We start from the raw sequence: 20,277 nt of genomic DNA on the forward strand, positions 1-20,277 counted from the left end.
ATTTTCTTTTTCAAAAATTGTGGACTTTTAAATCTTTAATTATTGTTTTTTCAAAATATCACGAAATTTTTTGCCATTTCTTCAACTAATTTTTTTTATTATTTTAGAAAGAAAATAATATTCTTTTGTTCAAAAAAATCAAGCGAGATATTTTATATATGAAAAGAAATTTTGTGAAAGAAAAAGTTACTAGAAATTATTATTGATTCATCAAAATGATTGAGAATATTGAAATAGCGAGACGTAATTTTCTTTTTTAATCCCGTTTTTTTTCTCTTGAAAATATTGCTGAAAAGGACAAAGAATAAACTGCGCAGATAATCTGCCAAATGTTACTAATAATAAATCGATAATTTAAAAATGCATCTTCCCAGACTTTCAAAAAGCCATCCACTTGTGAACTTCCACATCAAATTTCAATTTCACTCAATTTTTATTCGTCAAATTATATGATTCTAGAAATTTTTCTTTCTTTTTTTTTTTATATTTTTACTATCCGATTTTGTAATTTTGTAATTCGAAACTTAAAGAAAATAAAAAAGAAACACTAATATACAAGCATGTATCGATCAGATTAAAAAGTCTCGGAAAGAAGATATCATCAAAATATTACTAGATGAAAGAGTCACTATGAAAATAAGCTAAATTTTAATTATCTCAGAAACTAACTAGATTGAATTAAAATTAATCTATCTAAGGGATTATTTCGAAGAAATTTTTGATTTCTTGAAAAAAAGATTATTTTGAAAATAAAAATTATTGTTATTTCAAGTTTAATTTTAGGCAATGCCTAAAATTTGATGTTATCTACTTTCAGGAACAATGAAGCTCGAATTGATGGATCGGGAGAAAGGCCTGGAGCTCTTCGGGAAATTTATACGAACGAAAAATGTGGAGAGTCTTCAGGATGACCAGGAAAAAACTGGACCTGAGCCACTGCATCCGACCGATTCCAAGCAGAAATTACAGGCAAGTCTTTTTATTTTAACAATTCATTTTCTTTTAAACCCGTATGTGACCTCAAAAGATTGAAAGAAACATAATATATAATCGGATATAGAAAAAAAATACAAGAATAAATTTTAATTTTTCGTAAATACATTATTTGCATTTCGCAAAAATTTAAGAAAAAGTAAAAATATTAAAAAATAATCAATCAATTAATTTATCCCACTGAAAATTCTATTCCATAAAATTCTTTTCACACCTATAATTCGAATGGTTTGCAAAAAATTTGTGTACAAAAAATTTCTTCATAAATATTCTCATTTTTGCGATTCGATGCAATTACAATTTCCAATTTAGAAATTTTATTTATGTCTACAAACATTATAAATATCAGTTTTGCATGAATGGAATGTTTCAATAATAAACAAGTCGATACAATAGACTCACGAGCAAATTTAAATCGTCTTCTCGCGTCTGTGTCAGAACAGTTTCTTTCCACGATACGAAGAATGATATTAAGATTCTAAATCTTTAAGGAAAAGAAACGTCCCATGTGTATATAGTATCCACCTGCGCGTATCGATTTCCGTCTATTTTTAACAAGATTTTACAACCCCTTGCGTTCAACTTCTACGTCCCTTCAGATTCCCTTATTCTGGCCCATCAATCATCGCAGGCAATAGGGACTTAATTTCGTTTTTTCAAGATGAAACACTTTCCCTCTTACATTTCATTCTTTTTAATTTGAAAATAAAAATAGAGAAGACAATATATTCCTCATTTTTCGAAATTGCTTTTAATTATATATATATTGATGAATTTTAACAATCAACATCTTTAATTTAATATTTTTCAATTTATTATTATCTCTAAAAATTTCATAAAAATTTCCTTTCCCTAAATCAACCTTGTCTCTCAATTTTTTTTTTTAAATTTTGATTCGTTTTTTTAAATATTCGAATACGAATTTCATACTTTTAATTAATTTAATAATTTGATAGAGCATCGTTTCGTTTAAAAAAAATTTTCGTGATGTAACGAAACAAATAACTTTTCATAATTTTTTTTTCTACAAATATAATAACATAGAAAAATTGGTGTTATGAAATTTTTTATTCTCCAAAATTCGGAATATAAGTTATTTCTTTTTTTTAATTCTTTCCTGCATAATGTACAGACTCAAAACATTTCCGCTCGATCGTTGCAATAGTTTTCCCACGAATTTTTTCTTCTGAAAGTAGAATAGGCGGGCAAAGTTTTCAACCGATGTTGATCACTCATTTATTGAGAAAGTTAATTTCGAAACATCTTCCTTAGGCAACCACCTATTGTTTCCCGGAAGTTTAGTGGAAATTTCACGGAAGAATTCGCGCTTCAACAAGACGTTTCGATGTGAAACACAGTACAATATTTGAATAACTTTATCGGGAACTAGGCCACGGATGAGCAGACGAGATTCATTTTTCCTATTGACCATAAACTTTTGTTTACATACTACAAACTTCCAATGTATCAACGATTCTCATTTTAATTTTCCTTTTTTCTTTGTGCATTAATAATATGAAATAATATATACATTTAATTCAAGTTCCCTTCGTTTTGGAAATTATAATTCATCCATAATCATCATTCTTCCGTTAAATTGGAGAAGAAAATAATAATGATTATAGATTGATGATAAAAATTCAAATGAATTCGTTTTTTATTTTATAGAAGTGCCTGACGACTCTGGACTTGACATCCTTGGGAGTTGGCTCCTGCGTTGGGACAGGAATGTACCTAGTCGCGGGGATGGTGGCGCGCAGCGTCGCCGGCCCAGGTGTCGTCATCTCGTTCATAATTGCGGCCATTGCTTCCATTTTTTCCGGTAAGTGAGGAAAAAAAAAAAAGAAAAGAAAAAAAGAACGTCACTAACAACGTTATATATAACGTTATATAAAGTTAACAAAATGGTAATTCATCGTTTTATGGAAAATTTTATTCATATATGAAGTATATATGAAGTATTCTACTTCTTAGAAATTGAATATCACGTGAAATAATTTTATTCCAGTTGGTGGTTATACACATTCTCCCTAGGAATTGTGTCAGTGTGTCAGATTTTATGAAACCTGCCTATACCTGACCATATATAATCTGATTCTACTTATAGAACGTCTGGACGAATATAGTTTCATATATACACCTTTCTTGATTTGACCTCTAGGTTTTATCGAGTAATATATTTATAATAAATATATTTATAATAATCGTTGGATTAATGAAAAATTAAGTTTTCACTTTTGGAATAAAGAATGAAAAAAAAAAAAAAGAAAATTTGATGCGATTTAAAAGTAAAATAGAATGGACAGATATATTAAAAGTTAAAATTAATTTGTTCCAGTTTTCCCAATTACCATTTTAACACACCATTTAATTTTCTATCTCGTAAAATTTTATTTTAAAATGTTTCAACCGTTCCGAAATATTCTACTAAAAATTTCTCAGTATTATGTGGAACGCATAATTATACTTTCCACTTTTCCTCGTTTCACTTGTAGCATCAAATTTCTCACCGATATCCTTTCCTGCATTCGAGACGCGCATTTTCCTATTTTCCCCGTATCAGTCTACTGGTCACGAGTACGGATCATGATCACCATGCACGTCCTTCCAATACATTTTCACCCGGTGACACATATAGGAGAGGATACGCGTCATGGTTCGATGTGGCGACTGGAAAATAACATTGGATCAGATTTACGGGCTACACTGTCACTCATACTTCCGTGTCCCGAGATGCGTAGACCCTGTAGGCTTCCCTGAATATTTACATAGTGACCCCGTGCGCTCGATTTTCGATTTTCCATACGATCATTCTCGATTAATATTCTATTTCGACACGTACATCTAAAAATTTTATTATTATTATTTTTGTGCAACTTCGATTGAATGTTATCGAAGTTCTTTCTGAAATATTTCTGAAAAGATTTTGATAATTTATTAAGAATCAATAGATTTATTGGTATATTTTAGTTCTCTTTTATTCTATCTAGGTATAATTATGCAGATATTCCTAGGACACATTTGGTCAAGTCATCAACGAAGCATACAATAGAATTCCATTTTAGCTAAACTCATGGAAGGATACTTTGGATAAATATACTTTAAAGTAAGTTTAGATAAATAGAATTTTAGTAACTGTAACTGGAATTTAGGTACCATAATTTCTATTGTAATTCCAATAAATAAAATTCTAATCATGAAATTTAAATAAATAAGAATTATATTGTATCTGAATGAGTTAAAATAGATTACAGATTCAATATTAATGAAAATTCTATTTCTATTTCATTCTTTTTCTCGTGGATTCAATTGCTTAGATTATTCTAATATACATTCGAAACACAGTATAACCTTGCTATTAGAATCAAATTCCCATTTTTATAAAGATAGATGAACCATGATCTTTGCGTCATGTTTCTTTGTCATACGATATTTCTTTTTCATGATATGAAAAGCAAAGGCAAAAAGGGACTTTAGACGGCCATTGGATCGAAGGAATTAAAGAACTGGAAATAATCCAGTGAGATTATGAAAATTACAGAGATGTGGGGTTTTCTTTTGTACCGTACTATTGAAATGCTTGCTCGAATAAATTCATTGAAATTGTTATTATGCACATTATAGGATCAGCAAAAAATGAATCTATAGGATGTTGCAATCAACTAAATAAAATATATAAATTAAATAAAGAAGCAAAATTTTGATAAATAATTGTAAATTTTCTCAGAATTTTCTAATATTTAGAACATTGAAAAGATGAAAATGGAAGAAATGAAAATTCAAGAACAATGTTGATAAAAAAAACTATGATAGATAAGATACTATGATAGATTAAGTATTATTTATCATCTTATTATAATTAATACGATATGAAATTTTCTCCACGATCCTAAATTCCCATAATATTTAAATAATAAATTTAACAATATTACAATATTATTTTTCAATATTAAAATTACGAGAAAAAAACTCAAAAACTTGATATTAATACCAAATATCCTTCTCTATAAATATGCAACTAAATAAATACAAGCGTAATTAATTAATGTGTTTCAAAATATATTCATCATCAATGCATCATCGGATTATCGATGATAAAATTCAAATTGGTCATTTGTTCCAGCGTAGTATGTGCCATGGCCAATAAAATATAAGCAAAAAAAAAAAAAAAAAGAAAAAAAAGAAAAGAGGGAGGATAGAAAGAAAAAAATCGGAAGAAAATCAATGCCGTCAAGCTAATTAATTTTAACCTTTGACTGTGTGTTTGATGCCAATTAACGATCTCTAAACGTGTGAAGCTTTAATCAGTTACATCAGAACGTGGCCAATTGTCGAGACGAATCAACGAACGGATTAAAATGTCGATAACGGATGTAGGTTGGGGCTGATTGCTAATTTATCACGTCATTTCATTAATCGCCACCGCTGCCTCATTATTCCAGTTGATGTTACTCTCTCCCTTCCTCTTTTTCTTTCTTGCCCTTCATTCACGTATCATTCGCGTCGATTTTTTTTTTATTAAAAATTATTCAAACACTTATTTCTATTCGAATGAAATTTTTATGTTTCCTCAAAGTATTTTTTCCAATGTACGTTTTCTTTAAATCTTTTATAGGATCATCAGGATAAATATTGATCAATTTCTTTGGAATTTGATTCCAGATGATCGAATATTTCTCCGTTCCAATTAATCTTGCTGATAAATTCTCTCCGTATCGATTTTTTTATCGCAGCTATATACGTGTTTATTGGATAAAGTAGATAGATCATAAAAATCAATTTTTACGTCTGAAGATAAATTTATTAAATCGAGTTTACACTCTTTTACTATATTTCTTTTACTTTATTTCGCGTCTCAACTTTAATTTCTGAAAATTGGCGTTTCGCATTGATGTTATAGGAGCATGTTACGCCGAGTTTGGAGTACGAGTGCCTCACACGACTGGCAGCGCTTACATGTATAGTTACGTGACCGTAGGCGAATTAATAGCATTCATTATAGGATGGAACATGATATTGGAGTACCTTATAGGTACGAGCGCGTGTGCCTGCGCCCTTAGCGCCTGCTTGGACGCCCTCACGGACGGTGCCGTTTCCGGGGCGATAGCAAACAGCGTGGGAACCATTTTTGGTAAGCCATTTTCGTTACGCTTTGATTACGCCATCTATCGATTGCTTATAACCTCTAAAATGCGTTAGTTTTCCAATCTACAGATCGTGAAATGTTTCTTAGGAGTTATTTTCATAATTGATGATTTTGAATTTATTTTAATATGATTTATTACGATCCCATATAAAAATCATTTTGTAATTCTTTTAATTTTTTCGAGATCTGCAAGTTAGGCGAGATTCCATGTTCTATATCAATGGTTTCCAATATATGATCACAAAGGAATCATTTTTAATTAATGAAATTTTAATATTTAACTTAATAATGCTCTCGTTCTTCTTAATCACTGATTATTCCATTAATTGTATTAATTTTTTTATCTTAGGAGAGGAATTGCAAGTTATTTGAATGTTAAAATAATATTGAGATCATTATTGTGCAATCCGTTATTTGCCAATTTATTAATATTCATATCAGATAATAAAAAAGATTTTCTCTCCATCATGGGACAATGAATCGTTGACTCGTACCACTCAGTTTTGGTACTGAGATGATTATTCAATTGCATCCGATTATTACGCTATATAAACACGAGATTCATTTCACGAGCTGATTAAGTAACCGAGATAAACCGGACAATCGGATATTCGATCTCTGCGCTGCTGGTGAGTTAAAGTTCTTAACGTCTGATCATGCACGCGATGATTCCACTGTCGAGGCATGAAAGTGGAACATTCTATTCATGGTGTATCGACCGTATGCAAGGATCATTCTACTTGGATGTGTGGATAACGGATTATTCTACTTGCGAGATGACAAAAGAATTTTAAGAAAAAAGAAATTAAAAAAAAAAAAAAAATCAGAATAAAAAATTTGAATACTATGAAAAAATTTTAATAATATATTTATAAAAATCAATTTTTATAAATCATATTTTATTAAAAAAGAAAATAAAATAAAAAAAAAACAATAAATTGGCAAAAAATATTCGTAAAATTGTTAAAATTCATTAAATATTCTATTAAATATTTATTTATAATAGATAGTAGAAATGATCAAAATCTTTATATATAAACGTTTTTCCATTTTCTTTGATTAATTTATTTATTTGTTTATTTTATGTTTTATATCTTACTCATTCTATTTACCTTTCATCCGATATTTAATTTGTTTTTATATCGTTGCTTTAATGCTTTTCTTCATTAAATATAAAACATCACTAATAGTCGATTTTCAATGTCGATCAATCATATAACTTTCATTGTTTCTTCGACTACGAGTTTTTTTTTGAAGAATAATCTGATAAAATAACTTTTCCCAATTGATTTTAATTTATTTATTTGTTTTGTTATTATAACTACCTATTATATATCATATTACTTGCAATGTTGAAAAAAAATTAGTATTTCTTTTATATTTTTTAAATTTTTCTAACAAATATAGTAGTTTCATTAATAAATAATCAAAAGAGTAATGCTGCTTCTTAAATATTATCTATGATTATTAAAGTTTTAATTCTTGCAAATAGATAGCAAAAATTAAAATTCTTCCTTGGTATCCTGCATCATTTCAATGCAAAAAGCTTAACGAGTTATGAGAACATATGATTTGTAGATAGAGCACGCTCTGCTGCATTTTAATCGTTAAAGGTCGCTTTCATTGTCGAAGACATACAAGTCTTAGCAAAATTTTGTATATCGTTGCAAATTTTCAATTGAATTTTATGTTAAAATAATTTTATTAGTCAAATAACAAGAGCATTGGGAAATTTGACGAAAAGTTTTCTATATTTATAATGATAAAAAATTGAAATTTATATAGAATTAGTCTATAATGAAAACTAATTAAATCTAATTTAAATAAATCATGAAAAATGATTTCATTTTATTTCTGTTACTCAGAATATCTATAATAAAATAAAATTATTCTTGATATCAATGATTTAAATAATTTAAATACTACATAAATATTGAAATTTCACCTTTTTTATGGTTGAAAAAAATTTCTTATAATTTAATAAAGAAATACTAATTTTTATTTAAAAATGTAAGAATAAGAAAAATTTAAAAATATATAATTTTATAAATAAAATTTTCTTTAAATTTTTTGTTTTCTCTTTTCTATATTTATCTTACTCTTTCTTTATTTCTAAATATTCTAACTTTTAGATTATATCTTAAGTTCATTTATTTATAAATTTATTTTATAACTTTTCACAATTTCTTATTGAAACTTTTTTCCTTAATATCCAAATATCTTCAAAATATCTTTTATCAATTAAAATTACCTATCTTATTTTTCAATTATGTTTGTCCAAAATAATATCATTTTATTTTTCTAAAACTTTTTCTCCTCAAATATTACTAAACATATATTGAATTCTGAAAATGAAAAAAAATTTTAACCAAAGCAAAGAAAAATGAAATAAAAATATGGAAACAAAGTTTTTACGAATCTTTCCCATTCGAATAATGAAAGTTTTCTACTCGATAATCCTTGAAAATTTTTCGTTAACATCATTATCTTTGCCATTCCGTCGTCGCAATAAATGATAACGACTCAATTGGGTTTTCTAACCTTTTTTCATTCTTTCCAGTGAAGCGTACCATTATTCGAATGCTCTACGCACACTTTGCTTCCTATGCACTTTGCAGTTGAGTTTTACTCAAGAGACCAACCGGGAAACAAAAGGAGAAGTGACAACTTATTTCCCCTTTCTTATCCGCCATTTTAGAGTATTTCTATAAGTTTAGTTTTATGAGATCATAGTCTAGAATTTTAATCTTCTCTCCTCTCTGAATTTATTGCGTAAGGAAGAAAACGTTTTCTGAATCATTTTAATCTAATTTAAAATTTCAAATAAATATATCGAAATAATATATTAAAAATCTACTTTTTTCTAATCTAAAAAAAAAAATTTGAAACGTTGTAACATATTTTTATTTTCTTAAGTATTGTTAATATAATTTTTTATAAAATATTAAATAAATTGTTTCCATATATCGCAGTGTTAAAAAAATAAAATTTATTAACTCAAAAGAACAAATGAAATAATTTCTGCAAAGTTAAAATTCGTGAATCTAACCTATATATAATAAGATAATTCAATTTAAACATCATATGATGTTTTCAATAAGCCTAATCTAACACCATTATATTTAAAGTCGCAAAAGAAATATTGAAAAAGATAATATAATCGAGTTTAAGATCAAGTATGAAGGAGAAATTGAAGGGATCAAAGGGTCAGTTTGGGATAAAACGAATAATACGGCATAGGAAGAGAATAAGAATAGAAGAAATGGGGTTCAGGTGAGCAGGTTAAAGGGCATCGAAATGCTCGGTTTCGTTTTGGATCGATGAGGTCCACAGGTGCTAGACTTGAGCCGCGCAAGCGCTCCTCTCGCACCCTCTTTTGTTATCCGCCAGAATCCCTTCTCCCCTCGACCCCCTTCATAACATTTTCCGCTTCGTTTCCCAACCAAGTATACACAGGGTGATTCGTGATTCACGTACTCAACTTGTAAAGAGCTGTCTCAACTTAATATTTGTGAGAACACGTCTTGAAGAAATGGTGGATAAGGGTGGAATAACACGAGTCAATGTTTCATAACCTTTCTCGAGTCAAGCGATCTCCTTTTCTCATATTTACATAATTCGCCGCCGATTTTCCCATAAAATGTTAATAATTAAAAACATGTTATGATAAGATTTGGCTATCGAAATTTTGTACCTCTTAAAAAATTATTTCCGGTGTCATTCACTGTCATTTGGATGTAGTAGCTTTAAATTATAATATTAATTTAAATTTGAATCTTTAAGAATCTTCTTCATATTCAAGTAACTCCTCATTTTTCACACGTGTTGAGAAGAATTTAAAAAATTATATTATTTACATTATTCTTATATATCATTATATACCATCCAAATAAAGTTTAAATTAAGAGAAAGATAATTTTAATATTTCTGTGGAATATAACGATGTAGAGATAAATAAAAGTGATGAACTGAAAATGAATAAGAACATTTAAAGAATAATTCGTGATCTATAGATTGGGAACCATTGATATGAATGAGGGCTTGACTAAATATCGTTCGAAATTTCTATTTTAGATTTGATTTAGAAAAATCTTATTTGTACAAGAATTTCAATCAATTTCAAACAACGATATAATAATAAAAAATTTCTATTTAAATTAAATTGTATTTAATCTTTCTAGTAACGTAATTTAATAATAGTCTCGAAAATTTAAGTTTTTTTCTCTTTGCCTCAAAAATTAATTTTGATTACAAATTATAATTAGTTACGACAAATCAAATTGAATGAACGATTAATTTCAATATTTCGAAAAATAATTTATCCCTCGATATGTATATACAAAGAGCCCATCGTATTTTATTCGAAAAAAGAAGAACAAAGAATAAACAGGAAAGAAAAATTCTTTTCCAGTTCGATTCTACCGAAATGAGTACACCACATTCTTTCATACACCGTCGCAACATCGTTTCAATCGCTTGGAGAACAAAAAAAAAAAAAAAAAGAAGAAGAATGAAAACTACGAAAAAATAGGGGAGAAAGAAAAAAATAGAATCGAAATGAATGTCTACGAATGCGAAATGGGACGCTATAAACTTTGCTTATCCGGATGCAGAGCTAACACAAGAGGAGATGGTGTGCGCGGTATATGGATAAATAAAACTCAGTCATCGGAGAAAAAGATAGTTAATCGCCGTAGGGAATGAAAAAATTAAAACCGTTGAAACGCAGAAATTGATTTCCGAGGAGAAATCGTTGGTCGAGGAATACGTAAAGGAAATAATTTCGTATTAACGCCGCCACGCCGGAAATTGAGGTCCCACCGACACGTATTCATCATTACCGTGTAATATCGTATCTTGATTCTATAGAACATTGTATTTTTATTAACATCCCTTTACGTTTTCATGTGTTATTAAAGCGTGTTAAACTAGCAACCTGGCGTTGAAGCGAAAGCTTAATCAAAATTGTTCATACGGTATATTTTGAATCGAAATAATTTACGATCTATCTAAAATTTATTATTAGTCTCTTTAATTAAAATGTTTTATAAAAGAAAGAGATACACCAAGTTTTTTTTACCGTTTTTTAACATTTGATTCTAGATTCTCAAAGAAACATTTTTTAAATATTTAATTGTTTTTTATAATATCACGTAATTTCGAAGTCTTATTTCCATTAAAATTTAATTTTCTAACCAAAGAATCCGTTCATCCGTGATTTCTGTTTATTAATCAAAGGATTTATTTAAAATTTATAATCCTTCCTTTTTATAAATGAAAAATCATAAATGAATCTTTCTATAAGTGAAATTCTAATTATACAAGTTTAAGACTGAATAGACGATATTTCGAAATATACTTGAAAATGGAAGTGAGAAAGAAGCGAACTGGAAAGCATAAATTCGGCACCTCTGAAAAAACCAAGGGATCTCGTTAGTCGATAGCAAAAATTGGGTTTCGTTAATTAAGATGGCATCTTTCAATTGCTCAATATGTCCCGATAAAAATAATAAAGGATAGAAAAAAACAAGATTCTGTCTTCGCCTACATCGATCTCCATTTTAATAATAATTATTTTCACTTTTGCAGATACCAGTATTTCTCAACTTGTAGATCATTTATATTACATTCAATTTTGAACGATACATCTTCACTAACAAAAATTCCTCGAAATGTACAAGTGCTGATATAAACTAAAAAAATTAATCCTCAATCGTATACATACATTTTATTAATGATAAAATTTTTATTAATTTATATAATGTACAGTGAATTCCTGTAAAACAAATATTTAATAAAGTTGAGAAATATTGATATACAAATCAATTGTATAAATAAAAATAATTTATCTTTAGAAAAATATATAGAAAATATATAAAAGGACGTAATAATGACGATTAATAAAATAATTGTGATAAAGGTCGACCACCCGATTTCCTCGCGTTCGTCATTACTATACTGATGATGCTGCTAATGGCCGCGGGCGTGAAGAAATCCCTGGTGTTCAATAACGTGTTAAACGCTATCAATCTCGCCATTTGGGTGTTCGTCATGACGGCGGGAATGTACTATGTGGATATTGATAATTGGAACGAGCATGGGGGCTTCTTTCCTTATGACTGGAGTGGTGTAAGTACTTTGAATATAATTCGATATGTCTCTTGTGTCTGAATTGTGTATATGGCTGTGATATAGCATAACAGCGGTTCTCAACAATTGGAACATGCTTGTCTCGTGTTCATTTTTAAATTTTAATTTAAAGATTTTATTATATCGAATAATTACAGGGCTAAAAAAAAATCAGTCTTCTTCTCCTCATATTGTTTTTAATTAACCGATGAGGATGAATTAATTTTTCATTGAGGATTTCTTTCCTTAGATTGAAAAAATGAATAAAAAATCTCTATGAGATATTCTTGATGCTGATGCATTTATTTAGAGATTGAGAACCGTTGGTACGCAGCATTATTGTATGTTTACAATTATTTAATTTATTTATTGCGCCAATTAACGTTACGTAATGGAAAAAAAAATGAGAAAATTGGTGGCTTTGTGCACATTTTGCGTGACAGGCAAGATGATCACGAGTCTTTTTGAATAGAAGAAAAAGAAACTGTGATAATCCAAATTCGATTCACACATGTTTCGACGAATATAAATTCCTTTTCTCTCTGTTGTCCACCTGATGCACTTCTTGGTTTTGCCGTTGAAACCCTGCTCGGCGCAACAAGTTTGCCATTGTTCCCGGAACCGCAAGCGAAATGCCGCCGGAAATGGATCGACTCCCTTGCAAAGACGTGCTTGCAGAGTTTTTTTCAACCCTTCCATCGAGGTTTTCTCTTTGTTTCCACGCGAGATGTTCAAATAGTTGAACGAGATTGTATCTCTTTCCTGGGTTATGTTTGCCTTTTTTGAAATAACGAATAAGATGTGGGGGGAAAATATTACATTTACAGAATGCTTCCTTTTTGGAAGAAATTAAACATGCGATTATTTAGATTAGAATTTCGATTATTCGTTTCAATTATGTAGTTATATTAAATTTAAATTGGATTACGAGACATAATTTTTTCCTTATTTTTTTAACTTTTCCTTCTTTTTTTAAATTATCCACTTACTATTCCCTTACTTGATTTTTTTTAATTCGTATAAATATAATTCCTTCGTAAACATCGTAAAAAAGAAAAAAATTTCATTCGAAATGCAAGAAAAATGGCTATTCAAAAAAGTATATAAATTTTTGGATGATATTATTGTACGATGATGGGATAAAGTGATGAGAAATAATAGTAATATTTGCGGAGGAAACAAAATTGAATACGCAAACTTGGAGTAAAAATATTCGGGATATTAAATATTCCATGGATATGCACTGCGGTTTCTTTGGAACAAAGGGCTGCAAACATTTGTTCAAACGGAGGGTTGACAAATATTGGAATATTCATCTTAGATCTTCTCTGAGAGGAAGAATAAACAAAAGAAAATCGACGAGAGCAACGCTCTTAATTTTATCATTTTTAGAACCATTAGACTCCTTCATTTTTCGAGAAAATAGATTCCTTTGCTCAAATATGCTCGAGTTGTATTTGCTCCTAATCAATTGCACGTCCAAAGTGTCGATGTAAATTATTAATTAAAATATAAAAGTTCACCGTCGGTGTCCCGGAATTTATCTGCACGCGATACTTTCCCTTTTCAACCCCCTCACCGATCCCCATCGCGTGTTTATCGATGATACGCGATGAATATTTCCGTGCCTTCGAGACTGTGTATCCCTTGAAAAACATGAATTTTTCATCCTTGTGTTTCCAAGCTGCGTTACTTTTCTTCGAAAAAACTCCTATTCGTATTCTTGCGGAAAAATTATCTATCTTCTAATATCTCCGTTTACGAGATTTCCCGATCCGACGATTCGTCTCGTTTCTCGTTTATTTAAAATTTCGAAAAGTTTGTAATGATAACATGATGAGGATGAAATTTCCATTGATTCAACATTTTTTTCATACGATAGATTTCACGAAAGCGAAAGTATATTTTCAGAGGATTTCCAGACAGATCTTTGTCAACGATTCGAAAACTTATAATTATATAATAAGGAATACAATGTAAATTCGTTTTTTAATAATAATAAATTCTTATAAAATTATCACTTAGATTTCAAATTGAATATTGATTAAAGAAATAATTTTTTTTTAAAATAAGTAGTTGCTATTGAATTGATAAATTTTCAATTTATGGCGAATTTTTGAAATTTGATGCAGAAAAATTCTGAAAAATGAATACGTGACTCTCTCATTGTCCTCGTTCGACAATGTGCATCTGTTTTGAGAAATGTTTTTCTGGAGGAATTTGAATAATAAGACTCGAAGGAAGTAAGACATGTCAGTGAAGAAAAATTCTCATAAATGTTTGAAATTGTCGTTTGACCCTGTAATATTTCGCCTCCGCGGTTCACTAACGTCCCCGTGTTTCCATACCCCGCCCACGCAGTCAAAACCACCGAGTATAGAACGCATCTACTCGTTAAAAAGACACGGACAACTGAATCGAAACGAACGTAACATTCCAATAATTTTTCCTTTGTTATTATTTCGCCCCTCTCTTTTAATCCGGAAAATATCCGAAACGCGAAAATTTTGAGGTTATGCAAAGAATGCTTGAACATTAAATCGGTTACCACGTTTAAATCGTGATACTAAGAACTAGAATCTAATTTTATTTGAAGAAGACGAGAAAAATATAACAAGAACAACATAATGCATAATTTTTAATGAATTTTATTAATATTTAAAAAAAAACGCGATATAAGTGAATTTAATTCGAAAAACTAAAAGCAAAACTGTAAATATATTATATAATCTAATAATTATTTTCATTAGTCGCTTTTTATGATATGAAAAAAATTTAATTTAATTCGAACGTTTAATTACATAAAATTTAATAAATTTTTGAAAGAAACGTTCATTAAAATACCTTTCTATCCTAGTAAATTATTTTCAACATTTGTCAACCATTTTCATAATTCATTTTAACTTCTTTCAATCAAATCATGAAGGTTTACAATTTCTCGAAAGGGAAAATTTCATTAAAAAATCACGATGGATCGGAATTATTTCGAGTTCATGGAAGTGGTCGTTGACCCAAAACGAACCCCTTCATTCCTATTTTCTTTCCAACAAGTCATTCTGGACGAAATCGTAATTCGCAACAAGAAACAACAAGAAAATTCTTGTTTAATGAATATAATTAATGAAAAATTGCCCAGAGAAAGTGGTAACCCTACACGAGAACGTTTTAAGGATAGAATAATAATAATAATGAGGAGAAGTAATTTGATGCATGCATTAATATTAATCGTGAAGTTGATAAGAGAGCTGTTCCATGACCTTTCGAGCAAATTTCTATAGAACAGGGGTGGAAAACTAGATATGAGAAGGGATGAGATCACTAAAGATTTCAGAACCCACCCACGGAAAACCCACGCGAGCTCCTAAGGTCAGATAGAATTCACGCGTTAATCAATTTTTTTTTTTTCAATCTCTAATAATATTAAAGGCTTTAAATGCTAAAATTACAAACCCAAATTGAGCTATAGATTTTTTGCTCTTGCAGTTATTAAAATTGTCCAAATGTTTTTAACAAAATTAATACATTAATTTTAATTTAGATAATTATATTATATTTAATTATATTTTCGTAATTATTTTTAATAATCATCTGTAATATTTAATGATTTTAATTAATTTTTAATAAATTATAAATAGTTCTTTTTTAAGTAAATAAATATTTAGATAAAATATCGTAATATTTGTAATTTTAATATTAAAATTTAAACAATGGAATAAGAGTTTGAGAATTGATATTTTTTTATAGATAATTAATAACTTCGAGAAGAAAAATAATCTAAAAAAATCTTGTCTATTTTCGTTCTTCCTTTATCTGTTATTCTTGAGAAAGGTAGATTCGAGAAATTTTGATTCAATGTAATATAGGAATATCCTGGTAGGTTTGATTGGTATTAATATATTTTTATCAGAATTTAATCTCATACTGTTGCTTATTTGCATTTACAATTCCTTTAAAAATGAAGATTGTCAACCGTTTCCAATGGGATTGAATCAAGTTTTCAATTTTATCTCGCCTCGTTGAAGCCGTCGACATCAGAAATTTATAACGACGTTAAGGGACCTTGAAAAATTAAATGGTGGTAAAGACATCTCCGTGGAATACTCAAAGAACATTTTTATTAAGGCAAGAATCTAATTTGCCGATTACCATCTCTGTCAATTTTAAGAATTTTAATGCTACTTAGAAATAACTAAATATTTAGGTATTGTCCAACTAATTTATTTACTCTGGCATCCAATTTCCTTGTATTTCAATCTTGTAAATTTTCTTTTCTCGAGAATAAAACTATTCTCTCTTTCTCAGAACTCGTTGTGAAATAAATTTCCAAGTTTAACAATTCTTCAACGTTAGAATGTTTTAATTCATGTTGTATAAAAGACTCGTAAAAAGGAATTAACATTAAATACATTTGCTAGTAGCTCATTCTGATTTTCCAAACTTAAAAATTTTTAGATAAATAATAATTTCCTAGTTCAAGGACATGGAACTATTAATGGAAAACACTGTTTAATTTATCAAACTTCATTTGTTCCAGGTGTTCACCGGTGCAGCGACGTGTTTTTACGCGTTCATCGGCTTCGATATAATAGCAACTACTGGCGAAGAGGCGACAAACCCAAAGAGGAGCATTCCTCTCGCTATAGTCTCCTCGTTGATCATAATACTCACCGCCTATGTCACTAGTAGTATGATGCTAACGTTAATTGGTGAGTAATTTATCAACTCTTCGTACTCATTTGTCAATAAAAAATATGAATGAATTAAGGAAATTATTCATTTGTCCTTTAAGAGATATATAAGACTAAACGTGAAGTGTTTCAGAATATGGTTACCCAAAAGTTTGAAGGAATTAATAAATTCAATCCTTAAGAATGGTTTAATTATTTAAAGTTGGTGGCATTTCCTGTAATTATTCGCTTCATCTGTTGAATAAATGGCCTTTGGCCATCCTTCACCTCCCTTCATGCATCTTTGATCACCCTTCCACGTGATTTTTCCCTTACCCTTGTCGTAGACATGGCTCGTTATGTTTTTAAATAATAAACTTTTATATAATCAATTCATTCAATCTTTCAAGCCAATCGTCGTAAAAACAGATAGAGAACGAATAAAATTCTCTTCCTTTCAGTCCCATATGATGAAGTGGATCAAGATTCAGCACTGGTGGAAATGTTTGGTCAAGTTGGAGCTTACAAGTGCAAGTATATTGTGGCAGTTGGTGCATTGGCTGGATTAACAGTCTCCATGTTTGGTAGCATGTTCCCCATGCCTAGGATAGTCTATGCTATGGCTCAGGATGGTCTTATATTCAAGTAATTTTTTTTTTTTTTAATTATCTTTTCGAATTAACTTCAAAATTTTGATTCAATTTTCCTTTCACATATATTGTTAACAATTATTGTAACGAATGAACTTCCTGTATGATTATTTAGGAGTCTGAGTCAAGTATGGCCCATAACAGGTACACCAGCCATAGCAACACTGACTTCTGGCGTGTGTGCAGCCATGGCTGCACTGCTCATTCAATTAGAGGTGTTGGTAGAGATGATGTCTATTGGTAAATTTTGTAAAAAAAATCAATCCTTCTTCTTGTTAACTTTAGACAATATAATTTTCATATTGGGCTTTCAGGTACCCTGCTGGCTTATACTCTAGTGTCTACTTGTGTATTGATTCTGCGTTACCAACCCCATTCTACCAATCTGGTAGAATTGCTACCGCAAAGTTTAAGAACACCATGTCGATCACCGACAAAGGAGAATCAAGGAAATGGCCAGGTAAATTACGGGAAGGAGCTGAGACCCGATCAACTGACTACTGCTCTAAATTCTGTCCAGGCTGCACAATCTGATCTTGCTGCAGCAAACAGTGGCCAACGTATCATGGTAAGATACTGTTCAACAATTTAACAACAATAACGAAATTTAATAATATTAAAAGTAATCTTCTCATTTCAGGTAAGACGTGTAAGAAGGTGCAACAGCTCTTCACCAGACTCTGATGACACATATGGTGCAGAGGAGGATGAAGTTGGTTTGGGTAAAGATGATCAATATTTGGTCAGTGATAGAACTGAGAACAAATTCTACGGTAGTGTGCATGCAGCTGCAGCTGCATCTAGCTGTGGCAGTACACATCAATACCCAGGAAATACACCAATAATAGGGCCACCTTTGAATTATCTCCAACGTCGATTACAGGTTTAATTAAATTATCAGAGTGTACTTTTTTCTTCTTTTACTTATCGACATTGAATTTTTTTTTTTTTTTATTATTTCAGGCGGCACAATATCTTTGTCCTGCCATCTTCCCTTGGGTGGACAGGGGCCCAGCAACGGAGGCATCAGGTCGTTATGTCATGAAATTAGTAGGAATACTTTACTTGCTAATCGTCATCTTCGACTTAATCGTAGTTTGCGGCATGGGTAAGTTGCAGAGGGATAGATACGATTACAGTAAAAGAAGATACGTTTTTTCTTTTATCTTTCTTCTTCGAATGAAATATCAATGATGTAGTAATATCGAATATTTTTCACTTTAGGACATATGGGGACATTTACTACATTGTTAATGTTCGCTTTTCTCTTTGCCATTATTGGGATATTGCTTGCCATTAGTAGAAAACCACAGAACAGGTAAATTTAAAAGACGATAAATTTTGACGATGATATCCTCTTTTCCTGCAACTTTATCATCCACTTGTTTATTTTTCAATTGTCTGTTTCAGGAACAGTGTGATGTTCATGACACCAGGTTTGCCATTCGTACCTGCGATTGCCGTCACCGTGAATATATACCTCATCTTCAAGCTGAGCATCCTAACTCTCGTCAGATTCACCGTCTGGATGATTCTCGGTAAAATATACTCACTGTATCGTGATTATTCTCATTCGTTAACTTTTCATCTATCTTTCTAACCATGATTGTTGGATCACCAATTTCTCGACGTTCTTTGATTATCAATAATTATCGACGTTTCTTTCTCTTCCAACTTGAACAATTTTTATCATCGATCGATAAAATCAATCTAATGGTATCAATCCGATCATAGGTTTCATCATGTACTTCTATTACGGTATCAAACACAGCACTCTGGAGGAAAGAAACGCTTCAGACAACTTGGAAGAGACTGTTTCAGCCGGGAATATCGAGCTGACGGTAACAGATACGCAAAAGCAGCAGCAACAACAACAGCCGTCTTACACGACGACCGATCGTAGTATCTACGAGAGCCAGCAGCTTGATGCGTTTGGGCAGCCTGTGTTTGGCAGCACAAACTTCGGTGGTACACCGAGTCAAAGGCCAGTTATTTCTGGCCAATCGTCGCTGTTCATTGATCAGGAGAGTTTTCCCACCTGGGATGATTGAACGGCTACAGGCGTCGATATAAATATATATATTTGATGATATCAAGATAAATTATTGTACGAGCCTGACCGGCGTTGAGAGCGTTCACCAGCATAAAAAAAAAAAAAAAAAAGAAAAAAAAAAGAAAAAACCGACCTTTTCGGAGCTCGCGGTGGACAATGGCCTTCATGGACAATGTAGGGAGATTTTCAGGTTGTATGTAGCGTAACTAAGGGTGTGCACGATAATGGAATTCGTACTGGAAGGTACGTTTGTGATTTTTGATTAGATTAGGCCGATATTAGGTATTTTTGTTGCGGACATTATATCCAATAATATTTCATTGGTTTTATAATATTGAACGTGTTAATTTTGAACAGTTTAGAATGGTTGGTATAGAAAAATTGGATAAAAAGTTCGATTTCTAAATATTATTCCTTGATTATCATGTTATGTTATAATTAGCGAAAAATTGATATTGCTCTTACATTTGTTTGTAGTTTTATTCGTTATTGAAGTTAGGCACAAATATGTTAATTATTTTCCTGTTATAATATGTTAACTTTTTTTCCAAGATCTCTTTATGATTGGATAGACAGAAATGATGGTTTTATATTTTTAATTTTGCTGTATCTTTCACACGCGCGTATACAGCGAACAGA

At 30.3% G+C, this 20,277-nt stretch overlaps 1 protein-coding gene across 3 annotated transcripts in view; it reads left to right on the forward strand.

Moving 5' to 3' along the window:
* LOC409565 (cationic amino acid transporter 3) overlaps positions 1 to 19,652 on the forward strand; it is a 33,329-nt gene extending 13,677 nt beyond the window's left edge. The window contains exons 2-15 of one of the 3 annotated variants that reach the window (XM_006558848.3): positions 818 to 969; positions 2,662 to 2,815; positions 5,894 to 6,124; positions 12,060 to 12,268; positions 16,803 to 16,974; positions 17,397 to 17,580; positions 17,701 to 17,825; positions 17,900 to 18,045; positions 18,106 to 18,153; positions 18,226 to 18,468; positions 18,549 to 18,693; positions 18,810 to 18,903; positions 18,996 to 19,123; positions 19,320 to 19,652. In XM_006558848.3, coding sequence (XP_006558911.1) covers positions 823 to 969; positions 2,662 to 2,815; positions 5,894 to 6,124; positions 12,060 to 12,268; positions 16,803 to 16,974; positions 17,397 to 17,580; positions 17,701 to 17,825; positions 17,900 to 18,045; positions 18,106 to 18,153; positions 18,226 to 18,468; positions 18,549 to 18,693; positions 18,810 to 18,903; positions 18,996 to 19,123; positions 19,320 to 19,636 — 2,343 coding nt within the window. In that variant the 5' untranslated portion in view covers positions 818 to 822 and the 3' untranslated portion in view covers positions 19,637 to 19,652. Of the gene's footprint in view, positions 1 to 817; positions 970 to 2,661; positions 2,816 to 3,992; positions 4,100 to 5,893; positions 6,125 to 12,059; positions 12,269 to 16,802; positions 16,975 to 17,396; positions 17,581 to 17,700; positions 17,826 to 17,899; positions 18,154 to 18,225; positions 18,469 to 18,548; positions 18,694 to 18,809; positions 18,904 to 18,995; positions 19,124 to 19,319 lie in introns of those variants that run through there. The other 2 variants (XM_393071.7, XM_006558849.3) reach the window with 2 other exon arrangements.
* The last annotated feature ends 625 nt before the right edge of the window (positions 19,653 to 20,277 follow it).

The sequence above is a fragment of the Apis mellifera genome, linkage group LG8, assembly GCF_003254395.2.
Source record: "Apis mellifera strain DH4 linkage group LG8, Amel_HAv3.1, whole genome shotgun sequence".
In the NCBI taxonomy this organism is placed as follows: Eukaryota; Metazoa; Arthropoda; class Insecta; order Hymenoptera; family Apidae; genus Apis; species Apis mellifera.